The 16,849-nt window shown below is 38.6% G+C and overlaps 1 protein-coding gene across 1 annotated transcript in view; it reads right to left on the bottom strand.

The window, feature by feature from the left end:
• LOC310948137 (CUB and sushi domain-containing protein 1-like) overlaps positions 1-16,849 on the bottom strand; it is a gene marked incomplete at both ends in the record, with an annotated part of 443,680 nt that overhangs the window by 168,836 nt on the left and 257,995 nt on the right. Inside the window, 2 exons of the mRNA XM_083915161.1 lie at positions 4,405-4,526; positions 14,652-14,776. Coding sequence (XP_083771287.1) covers positions 4,405-4,526; positions 14,652-14,776 — 247 coding nt within the window. The remainder of the gene's footprint in view (positions 1-4,404; positions 4,527-14,651; positions 14,777-16,849) is intronic.

Genomic DNA, 16,849 nt, shown 5'->3' with positions numbered 1-16,849 from the left:
ACATAGACACTGCGGCCACTAGAGGTGGTCACCCCAAATGTAAATATGGGTCGTAACAAGCTACTTCAACAATCAACCCTTTATAGCCATTTCGTGGTGAAGACGGTCAGCACTGTCACAGTTAAGTCCTACCACCACAAAACAATATGCAGTCTTGGAGTAAATACACAGAAAGTCGGACAACATTGCAGATGCACTCCCTTTTAGTTTTACCTCCAAATATGCTGGGCACTAATCTGGAGTAACGGTTTTGCTCTTTTACAATATGAATGACCATCTGTTTGCTTGCTTGTTGCCCTGTTGAACCTATTAATAGCAATGACAGAAAAAAAAAAAGCCATGACCGATAGAATGAATGGCCAATGGTACAAAAGTTGTGATAAACCATTGTTTTCCTTTAACTTCAGTTTACAGTTTCGTTTTTTAAATTCATACCATTATGTTAATGCACTGACTGTTTTGTATTATATCTTCATCCTTTAAAAGCCTGAGCAATTGTGCAGTCATGTTGCAAAACAATGCACTGTTGTAGAATGAGACTGGACTTCAACATATTCTGACTAAGGCCTTTATTAGTCTTTATTGGCCTTAATTTCTGTATCAAGTAAAATTTAACATAATCTGATAGGATGTCACAGAATGTGTCCTGCCAGCAATAAAGTGATCCATTCATGAAAATTAACCAACATCCAATACCATAATAACACATGCATACGTACGCATGCACACACCCACCCACACACACACACACACACACACAAATATGTATTCATTAGGAAAAAGACAGCAATGATTGGAGGCCTAATGGGCGTGTGTGATGATGCGTATAGCAGTGTATGTGTGTGAGCAGTCAGGCATGGTTCAGACTTGAACAAAATAATTATCCGTTTCATACTGATGTATCAAATGGCTGACGCACATACACACACACAGCCTTTTTTCTGCTATAACTTTTCCCTCACTACTACCTGAAAGTTGACAGTTTACCCTACAACATATGTTTCACAACCTTTGGCAGTTAGCAATTAAGTTGGCATACAGAAAACACACAGTCAATATTCTTACAATCACAGACAGCTTGGTGCCTGTTCACAAACTAACACAAATAATAACAGGCACAGAAAAGTAAAAGCACACTCATGGCATTTTGCCAACAGGCTGGCAGACCATTACAAACTCTATTGATTGTGCTGCTTTTATTCAGAACTTAATAGAATGACAACAAACACACAAGCAGCACGCTTTACTTATTGGCTATTGAAACTTGTGCAGGTAAACCTACGCAAAGAAGTAACAAAAGGACACGCGCACTTCGATAAAAACATTTGTCTCTGTCTCAATTTTGTGTAACATCTTATTGATGAAAGAAGTCATCTGTAATAATAGTCAGTCAGAGGCTGAGCGAGGGATAAAGGTAATAAAAAAAGAAGAAGAGGAGACAAAGACTCTGAGATGGAATCTGAGAAAAAGAGAGAGGTCTACACAAAGATGACTGTTATTCATCTTAATTCATGATTGTTTCTCTGTCTATATAGCATGTTCTCTACCTGAAACTCTCTGCACTTTCTCTCTAACTGACCACAAAAAGCACATGTTAACATGTTTTTTTTTCTGGGGGATAAATGGTGTGTTTAATCTTCTGTCTCATTCCCTGTATACACAAATTAAATCATGATTAAAGATCAATGTTCAAGTGTGAATACATCTGTCTTTTATTTTAGGAAAATGTGCTTGTAAAGGAGGTTAACAAAAACAATTTAAGTTTAGCAAGGTACTTGCACTAACAGATGATTGTTGATATAAAAAAACTACAATGTATAATGTTTTTAAAAGTGGGAAATTAGAAAAGCTTAGCAATTGCTAAACATAACTGTATGTGTATATATTGTATACAGTGCACTGATGTCATATAAGCCATAGAAAATGGATTGGACTTCATTTCAATTACTGTGTCAGTAATTTAGATTATTTTCTATTCAATTCTACTCAAGTCTAGTCTAGTCTGTCTTTATCCTTTTGTTTGCCTCTGTCCTTGTCTCTCCCTCTGTGTATGTAGATAGTGACATTCTGCAAATGCCAGCAGCTGTAGTAGCTGATAATCCGTCATTATAGCATATCCTTAAAGTACTCTCAAACCTAAAGCATTGTAACACGCACATGCACGCACGCGCGCACACGACTCCCGTACGCACACATGCACACACACACACACAAACACACACACACACACACAGACTATCACATAGACCATAAAACCAATAAAAGACATTCCATCTGTCATAAACTCAGGCTATGTGAATCTATTATTCTGTTGTATTGGATTATATGTTAGACCCGAGCAACACACGTGCACAAACACACATGCACACACACACACACATCCCAAGTATGACTTTTCATCTGTCACCTGACACAAAGCACAACCATCAACATGTGGCACATTTGTAGGCGGCTCCCGAATACCAATTTTTCAAGCTTCTAATCTTATGTAATAATCAACAGTGGATATTTGAATATTTGTTGCTGACTTCGGTTGGGGGTTTGGGGGAAGCAATGATAACAGGGAAGGAGCCGTCCAGCCAGTTACGTGTACAATGGCACTATGCAGATTACACTGCATGGATTTCAGTCTGCATGCACATTTTTTAAGCCTAACATTGTTGAAAAAGAGCAATTAATGTTGGTAGCAAGGCAACAAGTTAGAGACTGCAGCTCTTCAAGACCTGTGCTGCGCTTATGACTGGGATTTGTGTAAGACACTTACAATAAGAAAATGTCACTACAAAGATGATGTAACTTCCAAAGAAATATTCTAAAATGCAAACAAGTCCCAGCTGCCAGATACGGGTTTGAAAAAAAAAATATCAAAGTGCAAACCTTTCTCATAAAGACATTAGAGTCTTGTGGATAGGTGAATGAAATAAATCCACATACAGTACTAGAGACACAATAACACTTGGGGGAAACTTTGTCATAGCCATTTGATATGATATATGACAAGTTTACACTTCTTCCTACTCCTTTTTTGTGCATGTAAATTACGGAAAATGGCTAATGAAATGAAATATGTTATCTTCTCACTTTCTATTTTGTTGAATATACTGCTGTTGTCTTTTGTTTATTTGTTTTTTATCGATTTCTATTGTTTTAATTTTTGTATTATTTTGTTTGTTGAATTTACATGCTCAAAATAAATAAATAAATACAAAATATGTTGCCAATTCTCTCTATCAAGGACAGAGAGACACAGAGGTGAGAACAAAAAGCCCATTTCTCTCTCCACTTTTTTCTCTCTCTCTCTATTCAACTATATCTCACCATTTCTCTATCTTACTCTCTCAGATACTCAGAGGTGAATAGACTCCATTTTCCTCCATCTTTAGAGAAACCTTAAATGCTGCATGTCAAGTACCTGCTTGGACATCTTTTGGTCTTTTTTTTTTCCTTTTCTATCTCCCTGGCACCCGCTTTTTAAATAGTGAAGTAGCTAGCTGAACATTCAGCCCGATTTTTTTATCCTCTATACTTTTCCCTCTCTCTGTAATTTTCAATGAGCTCAGTGCCATCTTGCTCTCTTTTTGCATGTTCCTCTCTCACTTCATCTTCAAACTTAACATTTTAGACAAATCAAAGGGAAAGGGATAAAGAAGATGATATAAGGAGAAAGTAGACAACAAGAGAGTAGAGTAGATGAGGGAGAGAGGTGATTAGAGAGAAGTAGAGAATAAAGAACAGAGATGTTAGGAAGAAAAAACAAAAGGCACGCAAAGTGAAAGTGTGGAGCGTACAGGAGCTGGGGAAGGGGAGAAGAATTGAAGACAGGGTTTGGATGGCACACGAAGAGAAGATGGTACTACAAAAGAAACTGCAGATAGAAAGGCCTGAGATGTTGTACCGTAGGTGTATGAATAATTCATGTCTATACAACAGTGACTCAACAACAACGTTGCCTACATAAAATTGGGGAGTTGTGGTGAACATGCGCACAGGAATGGAAACATAATTCAGTCAGCAAGCAGGAAAACAAAAAAGAAGCCTAAAACAACAGCCCTTCAACTTTCTTAACAATTGACCACATGAGAGAATATTTTCAACCAAGAAACGGCAGTGTCAGATGACAGACAAATCAGTCAACTCACTGGAGTGGGTGGGTAGAAAGGTCTGAACCCAGGCAAACTCTCCACTGCATTTTCTTGTCTCTATTTACTACAGGAAAGCTTTAAACGCATGACAACAGTTCTAACCTTAAATTGCCAATGTTGAATATTACTGACCAATGGAAAAGATAATATAACGTGATGTAATTAAATTCCAGGTATAGAAGGTTTATTTCCCCCATGTCAGGTAAGTATTACTTTTTTGATCAAAATGCCTGGTGAAATAAAATAATGAAAATGAGCTCACCTTCGCAGCATCCATTGCAGTGATGACCCACACACAGTGTGCATTGTTCTCATATTGAACAGGGTAGTTAGGCGAAGTTATGATCCCTTTGGGCCCCCTTAGATTGCTGCCACAGGTACGAGCTACAGAGGAAGAAAGCAAGAAGAATGAGACAGAATGACAGAGTTTTAAAAAAGATTTATGGGGTAATCAAAATTACGCTTGCAGATTTCAAATGGGTTCTTTACTTAAAAATAGAAATGACAGAGTGAGGGCCTGGCAGCAACAGAGGAAATAGGGCTCAATGTAACCAAAACTGACACTCTGGTTTGTGGACACTGAATTTAGGCCTTTTGTTTGACCTAGCTACAGTTATCTCATTGTCATACTGTTGAAGGGGGCATATCTAAATCAACCCTTAGTAATTTGTATTCCACAAACACTGACTGCTAGCTATTAAACTGGTTTTTTTACTTATTCTATTTAGCCACTTTGCTACTTATGTCTATCAATTATTTTGATAAACTCAATTTATTATTCAGCTTAACTAATCTTTTCAAAGATCATCAGTAAAACAGTGTTGTGAAAACCTTTAATTTGTCACTCAGAGATAAAAACACATCCTTGGGCTATAACAATTTATCAAGTGTGTCTTCATTATTAAAGGAAATCATTTTTTTCTATCATTCTAATTTCCATAATTATGTTCATCATCCCTCTCACTTATAATAATGATACAAATCATGTTCTTCTGTTCAACTTATATTTGCTGTCTTTGATGCAGTTATGCAGATGACACACAAATATATCTTGAGTCATTATGTCACTGTTTAGAGCAAGTCAAAATTTTGATGAACCAAAATGTTAAATCAAGAAAACACCAAGATCATTGTTTTTAGCAATAAAGAGAAGAGGGTTGCTGTCAGTAAACACTTTGAGCCACTGTCAAGTCCAAAACCTTGGCGTGCTTTAGGCTCAGATCTGACCTTCAAAAGCCGTATCAAATCCGTCACCAAATCAGCCTTTTATCAACTTAAGAACATATCCAGAATTAAAGGTTTTATGTCCCAAACTGATCAGGAGAAGCTGATTCATGTTTTCCTTTCCAATAGACTCGACTACTATAATGGACTACTGACTGGACTTCCCCCAAAAAAGTATGAAAGAGCTGCAGCTCAAGTTTCAACCAGAACAAAGAGATCGGATGTGATCCGATCCCCAGTTCTAAAGGAATTACATTGGCTACCAGTCAGCTACACAATATATTTTAAAACTCTGCTACTGGTTTACAAATCACTGAATGGTTTTGGTCCAGAATATATGAATGACATGTTAGTAGAGTATGAACCCAGTAGAGCTCTGAGATCTATAGACTCAGGTCAGATAGTGGAGGACAGAGTTCAAACTAGACATGGTGAAGCAGCATTAAGCTGTTATGCTGCACAACTGGAACAAACTACCAGCAGATCTGAAATCAGCCCCAACTGTGAGCACTTTTAAATCCAGGTTAAAAACATGTATCTTTTCTTGTGCTTATAGCTGAGCTCTTTTTAATAACTTTAAACTTTATCTATTTTATTTTATTTTACTTTTTTATTCCTCTTTACTCCTGCTTTAAACTGTGCTTTTTATGCTGTTTTTAAAAAAAAAAGTAAAACTGTATTTATGTGAAGCAAATTGAGTTGCCTTGGTATGAAATGTAGCTTTATCATCTAAAAGAAGTTGAATGCTATATCTGACATAAGTGGTATTATTAACCAATGTAAAACAATATACACAGAGCGCAAGTATCACAGTAGTGTCAATAGGGTGAATCAGAACATCAATACAAAAAAAACAACATGTGAAGTATATTCATTATGTAGAGGACAGGGTAGAATAATTCTAGAAATTGCAGCAAAAAGGGCATATGGTGAGGTTCACAAATATACTGTCTACAGGACATATAACCTGAAACCCTTGCCATTAGATACAAATATAAAAAATGATCTAGGTATTGTATCATAGTACAAAATCTAGAGCCATGTGCAATGGAAAAAAATATTTTGTGCTGTAGCTGAAAGACATTTTACTAACTATAGATGTATTTATGTTTTGGAGAAAGCCAAATGTTTTTTAAAACAAAATAACACTGTCAAACATGATGATGAGGTAAAAGATGATATCAACAACATTGAGAGGGTTAATTAAAACCAAGGCCAGGTCTAGTCAACGAAACACTGTTTTCTCATGATGTTCAAATTCTGGAAGGTCACAATGACTCCAAAAATAAAGAACAGAAAATTCAAAAACTACCAATCACGATGAAGTCAAGTGTCATAGTCACCACTAGAAACTAGAGACCGTTCTCAAGAGGAATGTTACAATAATAGACAACACATTAATCAATATTTATATAATGACAATCCAGGGGAGTATGAAGCTGTTTTGATGGCAGTGGCTGATCACCAAAATCACTCGGATTTACTGTGTAAGTACAATATGTCTGTACTAAAGCTAATAGCAAGCCATCCACTAGCTGTTAGGATATTTCACTATGGACTAAAATGCTGACTGACAGTATATCCGGCGTTGGAGAGTAGTAAAAGTTTGAGTTTAGTAGTAAACTAGTAGTTCAGTAGTAGCTTGCTCGTAGTTCAGCAATACTTATATTTGCATAGTGATTTAGGTAGTTAATAATGAATTACTTTTTTGTGAATTTAACTTCTGAAACTACAAAAAAGTTGGGTCTTTAAAAGAAAACCATTGCTTCTCTATTGTAATTAAAGCTCCTTTGACCAATCCAACACAATTTCTCTATGATCCCAACTGCTGTGAGGGCATTCCCTGGAGATGCATTCGACAGGGAGTCACTTTTGTTTAGGACAGGTTTAGGTCCCGGGTATTCCAGGAAGCTGGAAAATCTGCTCACCTTTTTTTTTTTTTTTTTTTTTTTTGCTGGCATGTGTTTTTTGTTTGCTTTATATTTAGTTATAATTTCCTATCACATGCATCACATCAGTTTGATCTTTATTTACAAAGTACGTTGAACTACTTTTTCTGGATAGCTTTAGATTTATCCGAAGAGTAGCTATGCTGCAGTTCAAATTCTTCCAACTGCTTCCATTATGAAGTAACTGGTAGCTTGCAAAGATACAGTGTACTTTGAAAGTAGCTTCCCCCAAACTGAAGATCACTTTATAAATAGCTATGTTCCAGCATTTGCCCCCAAACTCTGCTTCTAAACCATTAAATACCTTTGCTCCTGAATAGCCTGTAGAACCCCCATTATTACCAGCATTTTTCATAATATCCCTCCTAGCGCTCTATTTTCTCCATATTGATTTTGTCCTGTGTGATACTCAGGGTAATACAGTATGTCTTGCCTTCAGTCCATCATAAAGTCACCCATGTGTTATTGGCTTAAAGGGATATTTTGAAAAAAAAAAAATACAATCATTGTATTGTATCAAAAGTACCCTTAAATCCGCCATCTCTCAAGCACAGTCCTATTAAAAAAAGCTTATTTGACATTTTCAGCCAGTCTTAGTCAACAACAAGATAACTTTTGTCATGATTTGGCACTATAAATAAAATTGAATTGAATTGAATTGAGTACTTTCACCATTGTGGAGGAAGTTTTATCTGATCATATATTTGCCCTTTATCTATCATAATGAGTTAGCTAGAGGCGATCACTAACATTAGAGGGAGGGAAAGAAAATGGCATCAAGGCAAAATCATTCAAGACAAGAAAGGACATAAGAATAATACAGAATAATAGTGGGTGTGGTGGACTGAGTTGGATGAAAATAATAAGGTAAAAAGTTTGCAAATACAGGCAGGTTGAGAGAGACGAAGCTGAGAGATATGAGTGAGAGAGGTTGGAAAGAAAGGGAAAGAGAGAGTAGAGAGGGGGAAAGATAATCATGTGTGAAAGGAAGAGAAAGAGATTGAAGGAGGAAGGGCAAAAGGCACGAAAGAGACAGAGGCACATAAAATACCAGGAGAGAGAGAGGGAGAGAGAGGAGGACCTCAGACTGACTGATCTGCCTGTTAATTAGAAAAGAGAGCTGTGATACACACAGGTACACACACAAACACACACACACACACACAGACACACACATGCACGCACGCAAACACACACACACACATACACACACAAAGGCAGGCACGCATGGGTACACACATGCGCACAGACACACAGAAACACAGAGACACAGAAACACAGAAACACATTCATGGCGATACATCCTAGAGACGAGCTTCTAATTACCATTAAAGTCTCAGTAGAGAAAGAGGGAGGCTCATGGGTTTGAATCCCAGGAGAGTGATCACACCAAATAACACCACACACCAGAGCTACAGTATAGGATTTTTTAACCTCTGCTAGCCTGATTTTGTGTAACAGCCTCTTTTATTCTCCCTCTTCCTTGCTCTCTCTCTTCCACTTTTTGTATTTATTTCTTAACACAATTACAGGTATTTATACGACAAATATCAAGACACAAATACTGGTCAAACATTTTACCTCGAATGCATAGATCCAGCTGTTGGGAGGTTGTAAAATCGTGTGTCATGCTGAAAATTAACTTTTTGAAATTGAGTTTTCTCCCTTAAGATTTACCCTACAGTATAGTTTTACAGTAAACAAAATAAAGTATTTGCAGTTTTTGCATCTGCTTTTGCCACTTCATTTGAGGTGAACTAAGTGAACTCCAACACCCACTGTGCTGCACAATATCTTCAAGTGGTGTTATTTTACTGTAGATATTTTGTGCATTATTTGAAAAAAAAAATGATACGTTAGCTCAGGGATTACTGTATTTTAACAAAATTTTATTTTATTACTTGGAGCATTCATACTATCGGTGTTAAGTCAGTATTATCAGTATTAGTTTAATGAACTTCCATTTGGACACATACAGTATATTAGTTAATACAGGTTTAAGGAACTGTTTTAATTTTGATAACAAACAGAAAAGGAATACATGTGGAATACCTTTGTACCATTCTTAATTTGGAAAAGATATTCTCCCTTAATTTTATAAATATCTACAGCCCAAATAATTTATCATTCCATCAATCTAACAATCATTGGTTCAAGGTCACTGACCAAAAAAGTAAAATTAACTTTCCACATAAGTGAGACACCGAATTGTGGAAATAATATCCACATGTCCTTACATCTTATTCACAGCCTCAGTCAGCCTTCATCCCCACAGTATTATGAAGTCAGGCAGGTTCCTACAGTCACTGACAGACATATAGACAAAAACAGGCACACAGGCATGCACGCGCATGCGCGCACACACACACACACTCACACACACACACACACACACACACACACACACACACACACACACACACACACACACACACACACACAATCCATAGCTACACTATAATACAATGTGACAGGGACCCTATAGTGTGTGTCTGAGCACAGGGACTGCCTGTCCGTCAAACACACACACGGCTCAAGGCAAATACTGCTGCAGCCATGAGCTGTGTGTGTGTGTGTGTGTGTGTGTGTGTGTGTGTTTGTGTGTGTGTCTGTGACATTGTCCTTTGGACACTTGCTTTCAATGTGTGTTGTGTGCACACACACTTGGATGTGTATGCTATCTGTCTGCCTTTTCATTGTGGAACAATAAACCCAACAGGGTATTGTCAGTAAACATGTGGGCAGTAAGATCCCCTGCATCATTGCTCTGCCACTCACAAAGTTATTTATTTAGTCATTCAGCTAGTCAGTCAGAAAAGAATCAGGATTTTAACACATCATCAAACAACAAAATATAAATCTGCAGGACCTCCATGAGGAAGTGCTGTTTAAGGAGTTTTTGTGTTTGGTTGTCTGCTCAGCGTCGCAGGAAGACAACCGTAGATAAGACATTTGTATGCTTGTTTCGATAAGAGATAAGGTGTGGTTTACAACCTCGGACCCTCCTGGGGTAATAAAACCTATAACTCCAGGTCTCAGGACCCCCTTTTAACCTAAATCAACGTCAAATCTGACCGCACATCGAACTGGAGGAGCTGTCTCTGGGAGGCAGATGGACTTTCATTAATAAAATCTTAGCAACAGAACATGGTGTAGATGTTTGGAAAAACAGTTAAAGTTTGATGTTTCATCGCAACTGGTGTGTGTGTAACAGTATATGCATTATTTGTATCTTGTTGTGATTATGTTTATGTGGTTTCAGAAGTGCAAAGTCTCCGTCTAATTCCTGAAATAATTTGTGTTTTAATAATAGGCCTGTCACTATATCCAGGAGAGTGTGATGATGTGTAGTATCTGTATCTGTTAAAACTGTCTGCCGAAAGATTTTGGTTAAATTGGATATCAGAAAGCTTAATAATGGAAAATCAACCAAAGATAGTTTAATCTCAGAATTAGAATTCCGGCGTAAAAAGCAGTTGATTCGCTCAGAGCCAAAGGGATGGGTTAGACCAGACCCCACCTTTTCGTTCAACTGTGAGATATAGGAACAAACAGAGGTGTCCAAAACTCTCTCTTGTCTGCTCTCTTGTCTCCTCTCTTGTCTCCTCTCTTGTTCTCTTGTTCTCCCCTGCATCTCCACTGTTTCGCACCTCTGACCACCCCTCCTGCTGTTCGTTCCTTTGTTAACCCAAAGTTAGCAAGATACTTTACTTTAGATTTTGTTCCTTACCAAAGTATTTTCGTTTATTAATCTATTTTTATCGCTTGACTTTTTAAGTTTTCTACGACACATTCTTTTTAATCTTTTATGAGTATAGTTAAACCCCTCGTGCTGCCTTTGCCTTTTTGTCAGGCCGGCAAATTGCCTCCAGAGGCAAGCCTCCTAAAGCACCAAATCCAGGCCACGACGGGACCCGTCGAGACCCGCAGAGCCAACCGTGCAGCTGACCCAGTCTACAAACCGAGCCGAGGTCCGCCAAACACCAGGACGCGGACTCACGGAATCTGCATCGGTACTGTTAAGTCAAATTTATTTACTAAACTAAACTATGGTCCTTTTTTCATCTCACCTGAGCAGAGCATTCCTTGCCAGAGGATATCAGACAGGAATCTTGTGACTGTTTCAGTGTCCAGGCTAAGGACTGATGTTGAACAAGCTTTGTGACTTTGGAACAACAGCCTGGGGATCTCAGGCAGCAGTAAGAACCATATCATTGGTTGGTCTTATTTTTATCCTTTATCATTAACAAATCCCCTGAAGACACCAAAACTAACAATTCATTTATTATACTAACATGTGTTGTATGTGTGGCGAAACTCTCATATAGCTTACACATCCCTGCCATGGAAGGCCACTATTACCAAGAACTATTAAAAGCCCATTTAAGAGTCTTAACGTTGAATTTGAGTAACACACTCCTGCTTTATGATGAACATGCAGGTCTAGTTTCAGTGCTTCATTGCCTACAGCCGTGGGCATAATTTATTTTAATGCCTAACAGCATGCTAACGTTTACACAAAAGATTCCAGATAAGCAGGTCAGCACCTTACCCGACGGCTCCGCCACCATCAGTGTATGAATATGTATGATAGTGAGTGTATATGCACTACATAAATGCAGTCTATGGATGTCAAAGGGCATTTCAGAATGTTTTTAAATAACAGGCGTCAAGACACTTCCGGGTGGCAGAACGCGAGCAGCTTCCACAAGCTGACCTGCTGGCTACTTTAAACAGTGTTACATAGTTAACAATGAAAATGTGTTGTGTTTGGGATTTAGCCACCTGATATGCAGCAAAATGTGTATGGTTTTATCAATTTCCTTCAGAAAATATAAAACATAGGGCAGCACGGTGGTTTGGTGTGGTGGTTAGCACTCTCGCCTCACAGCAAGGGGGTTCCTGGTTCGAATCCCGGCTGGGGCCCTTCTCTGTGGAGTTTGCATGTTCTCCTGGGTTCTCCGGCTTCCTCCCTTGTTAGGTCAATTGATGACTCTATATTGCCCATAGGTGTGAATGTGAGTTTGTCTCTATGTGCCCTGCGATAGACTGGCGTCCTGTCCAGGGTGTACCCCGCCTCACACCCGGTGTCAGCTCGGATTGGCTCCAGCCCCCCTGTGACCCCGATAGAGACAAGCGGTTGGAGATGGATTGATGGAAATACTAAATTTATCCAGCGACATGTGGGTGAAGAGGTTAAAGTGAGTGGACATCGTCAAAAATACTAGTGCTACAGAGGAGTCCGCAAGACTGCCTGGTGGAGCAGTAGCCTCTTCTAATGGGGCAGACTGGGAACCATACCTCCATCGTCGTGTTTGTGGAGACATTTTCTCACAGATAATAGACCAGTCAGACAGTTTCTGGCTAAATTCTATCAAACTTTCTGTTTAACCTACACATATAAATTATGGTGTAATGTTTAGAGGTAATTAAATGGTGTTAAACTAACATCATTAAAGTCTAACTTCTTATCTTTGTAACCATATATAGTTTTAACGGCCTGATTTATCTTTGTGTTTACAAGAGGGGTCAAAAGGACGCTAACATTGGTGAATTAGCCGTGCGCTACTCTCGGAGTCAGACACCCCGATCTCCTTGCCATAAACACTGGGAGCTGCTGGTCGTCCACATTAACATCAATGCTGTCAAAACATCCGGGATCATACTTAAATCCTTCACAATAAAATTACATACTTTAAAAGTTTCAAAATATACCGTAAAGCTTATAGTCATTTGTTATGTAAACCACCACCAACGTTCTTACAGCTTTCTCTCATCAACGTCAATTTCATGAGATTCTTAGAAATGTGTAAATAAATTCTACTTCCACTTCGGTGCAGATCACCCAGCAATTCAGGCCATTTACTCTGGTGAAATGACACGGAAGGGCTTGTTTTCTAGCCCTAGTACCATTGGAGAACGCTTCGGTTTTTATATTATTATTATTGTAACGTCATGGTGAATGTCGTATACAGTTAACTTTTTACTATGATTCTGAATACTTTAGTAAACATCATGACACACTGATATCAAAAGAATGCAGTGACAGTTGTTGATAAATACAAATGTCATTCAACACTGAAGACTGTAGAGTCTGTAGAGTTGCACTATATCTGTTAATTCATGTTGTATGTTCGTGTTAAATAAAAAGTACATTAATGTAACTGCTTTGGGGTCAGTTCTTTATAAAATCATTTTCTTTGAATTAATTTCTTTCCTATCCAGGCAAAATTGGTTTTGTAACTGAATCGGAATTGATTTGGGACGTCAGTGGCAATGAAGAGCCCTAGTCCAAGTAAAGACAAGGAGAATAAGAAAACAGAACAGTAAGATAGTAAGCTTACTTTGTGGCTGGTTAAGTTCAGGTCTGAGTCCATGACTACACCTAAGTTTACGGCTTGGTTCATGGTTTTTGGCGTTAACGTTTTCTTTGTTTAATTGGAGAAAATTCTGCTTCATCCAATTGTTGATTTGCTCAATGGATCTACATAGTGCTTGTATTGGACTATAGTCGCTAGGTGATATAGTTATGTAGATTTGTGTGTCATCTGCATAGCTATGGTAATGTATGTTGTTGTTTTTCATGATATGAGCCAGTGGCAGCATTCAGATATTAAACAGAAGAGGCCCCAGAATGGAGCCTTGGGAAACTCCACATGTAATTTTTGCCCGCTCAGATGTGTAATTACCTCTAGACACAAAGTAGTCTCTGTCCTCCAAGAAGGATTCAAACCATTTTAATGCTGTGCCAGATAGTTGTACCCAGTTTCCAGACAGTCTAGCAGTATGTTGAGATCAACTGTGTCAAACGCAGCACTGAGATCCGTAATACTAATACTAAATATGTCTCTGTGCTGTGGTGTGGTCTAAATCATGACTGGAAGACGTCAAAACAACCTTTCATTAACATAAAGTTGCTCAGCTGCTTAAAAAAGGCTTTTTTTAATATTACTGAGAAATGAGAGGTTTGATATTGGTCTGCAATTGTTCATTAGGGAAATGTCTAAATTGTTATTTTTTATAGCGACTGGATAACAGCAGTTTTCAGGGCCTGTGGGAAGACACCTGAGAGCAGAGACGTGTTTTCAATATGTAGGAGATCTAAGGTCATGCAGTCTGATATGTCCTTGAAAAGGCCTTTTGGCAGAATGTCGAGGCAGCAGGAGGAGGATTTCAGATGTTGTATAATGTCCTCCAATGTGGTAAATCACATGGAATTGTGCCATTGTATTTGAATTGATTTTAAGACACATGGACCACACATGTCCTGCACCTGATGTGGAGGTCATCTTATAAGTCATAACAGGTTTCAGATGGAATGACGGGTGAAACTTACTTCTGCAGATGGGCCTGTGGTCACTCCAGGCAGCCAGTGTGTCAGTGACTCGCTGACAGGTGATACTTTTAGATCCTTGTAGTACATAGCTGTCATCACAACTGAACTGGACGCTGGATCCAATTCTGTTTAAGGTGACACAACAGTAACAACACTTGTCAAAAACAGTAACATTGATTCTAGAGCTCACTGCTTCATAAAAAGTGATATCGTGTCACTTGTAGTGATCTCTTACATCACTTGATATACCTTAAAAGAACTGGGAAGGAAGATAATAGTATGATGGTAATGATGATCCCTGTGGAAGACAACCCACAGATAATTCAATTTGGATTATGATTACTCTCTTTCTGTAGAACATTTTTCTCCACTCATGCCTTTTATTTCTTTCTTTGCTCTCTTCTCCTTTCTTTTCTACTCTGCTCTTGTGTTCTCTATCATCACTTGCTCTTATCATTTTTGTTTTCTCATTCCCTTCAACACCCTGCTGTCTAACACGGGAGAGAGACATTCTGCCATCTGAGTGGAAGTCTGCATGGTGTCTTGTCTGTAAAGCTTAATGTCTCTTCCCCGCTGATACACACCGCAGTCTACCACCTGGCCAAACATTCGCTGTGTAGGGTTCTGGTTGTTGAGTGGCTCCTTCCTGTTGTTAAACACTGTAGAGTCGTACTGCCTGGCCAAATCTCTCTGATAGTGCCTTTGTCACAGAGAGTTGGGTCATTCACTTTACAGCTTCTGCTACGTTGGTGGTGCTGATGACACTGAAAATACCTCCCATTCAGCCACTCACTGTGAAATTTACAATTATAGGGAAGAAAACTTTGTTGTTATTGCTTCATCCTTCAAAAGACCCAAAACCTTTTTTCTATCATAGTTGTGTACGTGTTTGTCTGTGAATCAAAACTGCCATGACACACTAAGTGACAGCAATCTCACACATTTGCACCGCCCAACAGAGAAAACTATTTTGTTTTCTCTGCAACTATGTTCTCTCTCCATTTCTCCTGTTTTACCTCATCACACCACAATTCTGTTCCAGCGCCTGCTTCTCAGTGCTTAATGATGATTAGATACAAACCTGTAACACACACCAAACACATTCATGCAAACATGCATGCAGACTAACACATAAACGCTCATGGATAAACACATTCACACATAAAGATAATGACCTTTCACTTACTCAGACAACTTCACTAATCTTGTATCTAAAATCTAAAAGAGTTTGTGCAGTCAAATTTGCTAATGGTAAAGAAGCACACCAGGAACTGTATATTATTAGAGGTGATCATTTTATAATTGCCTTCCTACTGATATATTTGAAAATCCCTGTGACCAACAAATTCAAGATCCTACTCACACAACATGTCTGCTCATTCTCTGTGTATAACACCTGGAAGTAATGTAAATTGGTAGAGACTGATGGTTAACAGTGTGTCTCTGGATAGAAGAGCAACTGATGATGATCAGATGTGGAGCCAGTCTGACAAGCCCTAAACAGCTGCCCCCTTAAGGAGGATCTAAAGGACTGCAAATGTGAATATGTGAGTTTTCCGGTTTGTTACAAGCAATTTACATAAGATAGTTCGCATCTAAAATGCCAGTGCTGTAAACCCAACAGACCCAATGAAGATACATGAAGCACAAAACATTTCAGTCTCCAGGAAAACAGTGGAGATCATTGGTAAGGAAGTTCCATGCCCATTGGACCAATTCTGGGACCAGAGCAGTGGCAGAGTGGCACCAGGTGTGGGGGTTAAAGGATGCCCATGAGTGAAGAAGAGAGAAGAGACAACTAAGAAAAACTTACAATGGGCCCTGAAGTCACAATGTCTGTAACCTCAAAATATTATGGAAAAACAGCAACAGTAAAATTTTTATCATGAGGAATCATCTAAAATAAGCTCACCAAGTTTTCGTCCCCTTCTGCACCCACTTTTAATGTTTCATGTTGCACAGGCAAGTATTTTCTAAGGACAAAGCAAGGTGGGAGGGACTCACTCACCCAGTAAACTTGTTTCTACTGTGAAAACAAACAGTGTGTTTTCACAGTACAAATCTGTTCAGCCCACAGCAATTCTCAATATTTTTAGTGAAGAGTTAATCAGCCCAGGAAAAAAAAACTTCTCCTGATCCTTATGCTTATCACATGTTTCGTGCTGGCAAACACCAAGCTGTTCTGACTTGTATAAATA

Source organism: Echiichthys vipera (assembly GCF_963691815.1).
Source record: "Echiichthys vipera genome assembly, chromosome: 1".
Lineage (NCBI taxonomy): Eukaryota > Metazoa > Chordata > Actinopteri > Perciformes > Trachinidae > Echiichthys > Echiichthys vipera.
Note: the sequence above shows the minus strand (reverse complement) of the source record. Positions and strands in the feature narration are given on the sequence as shown.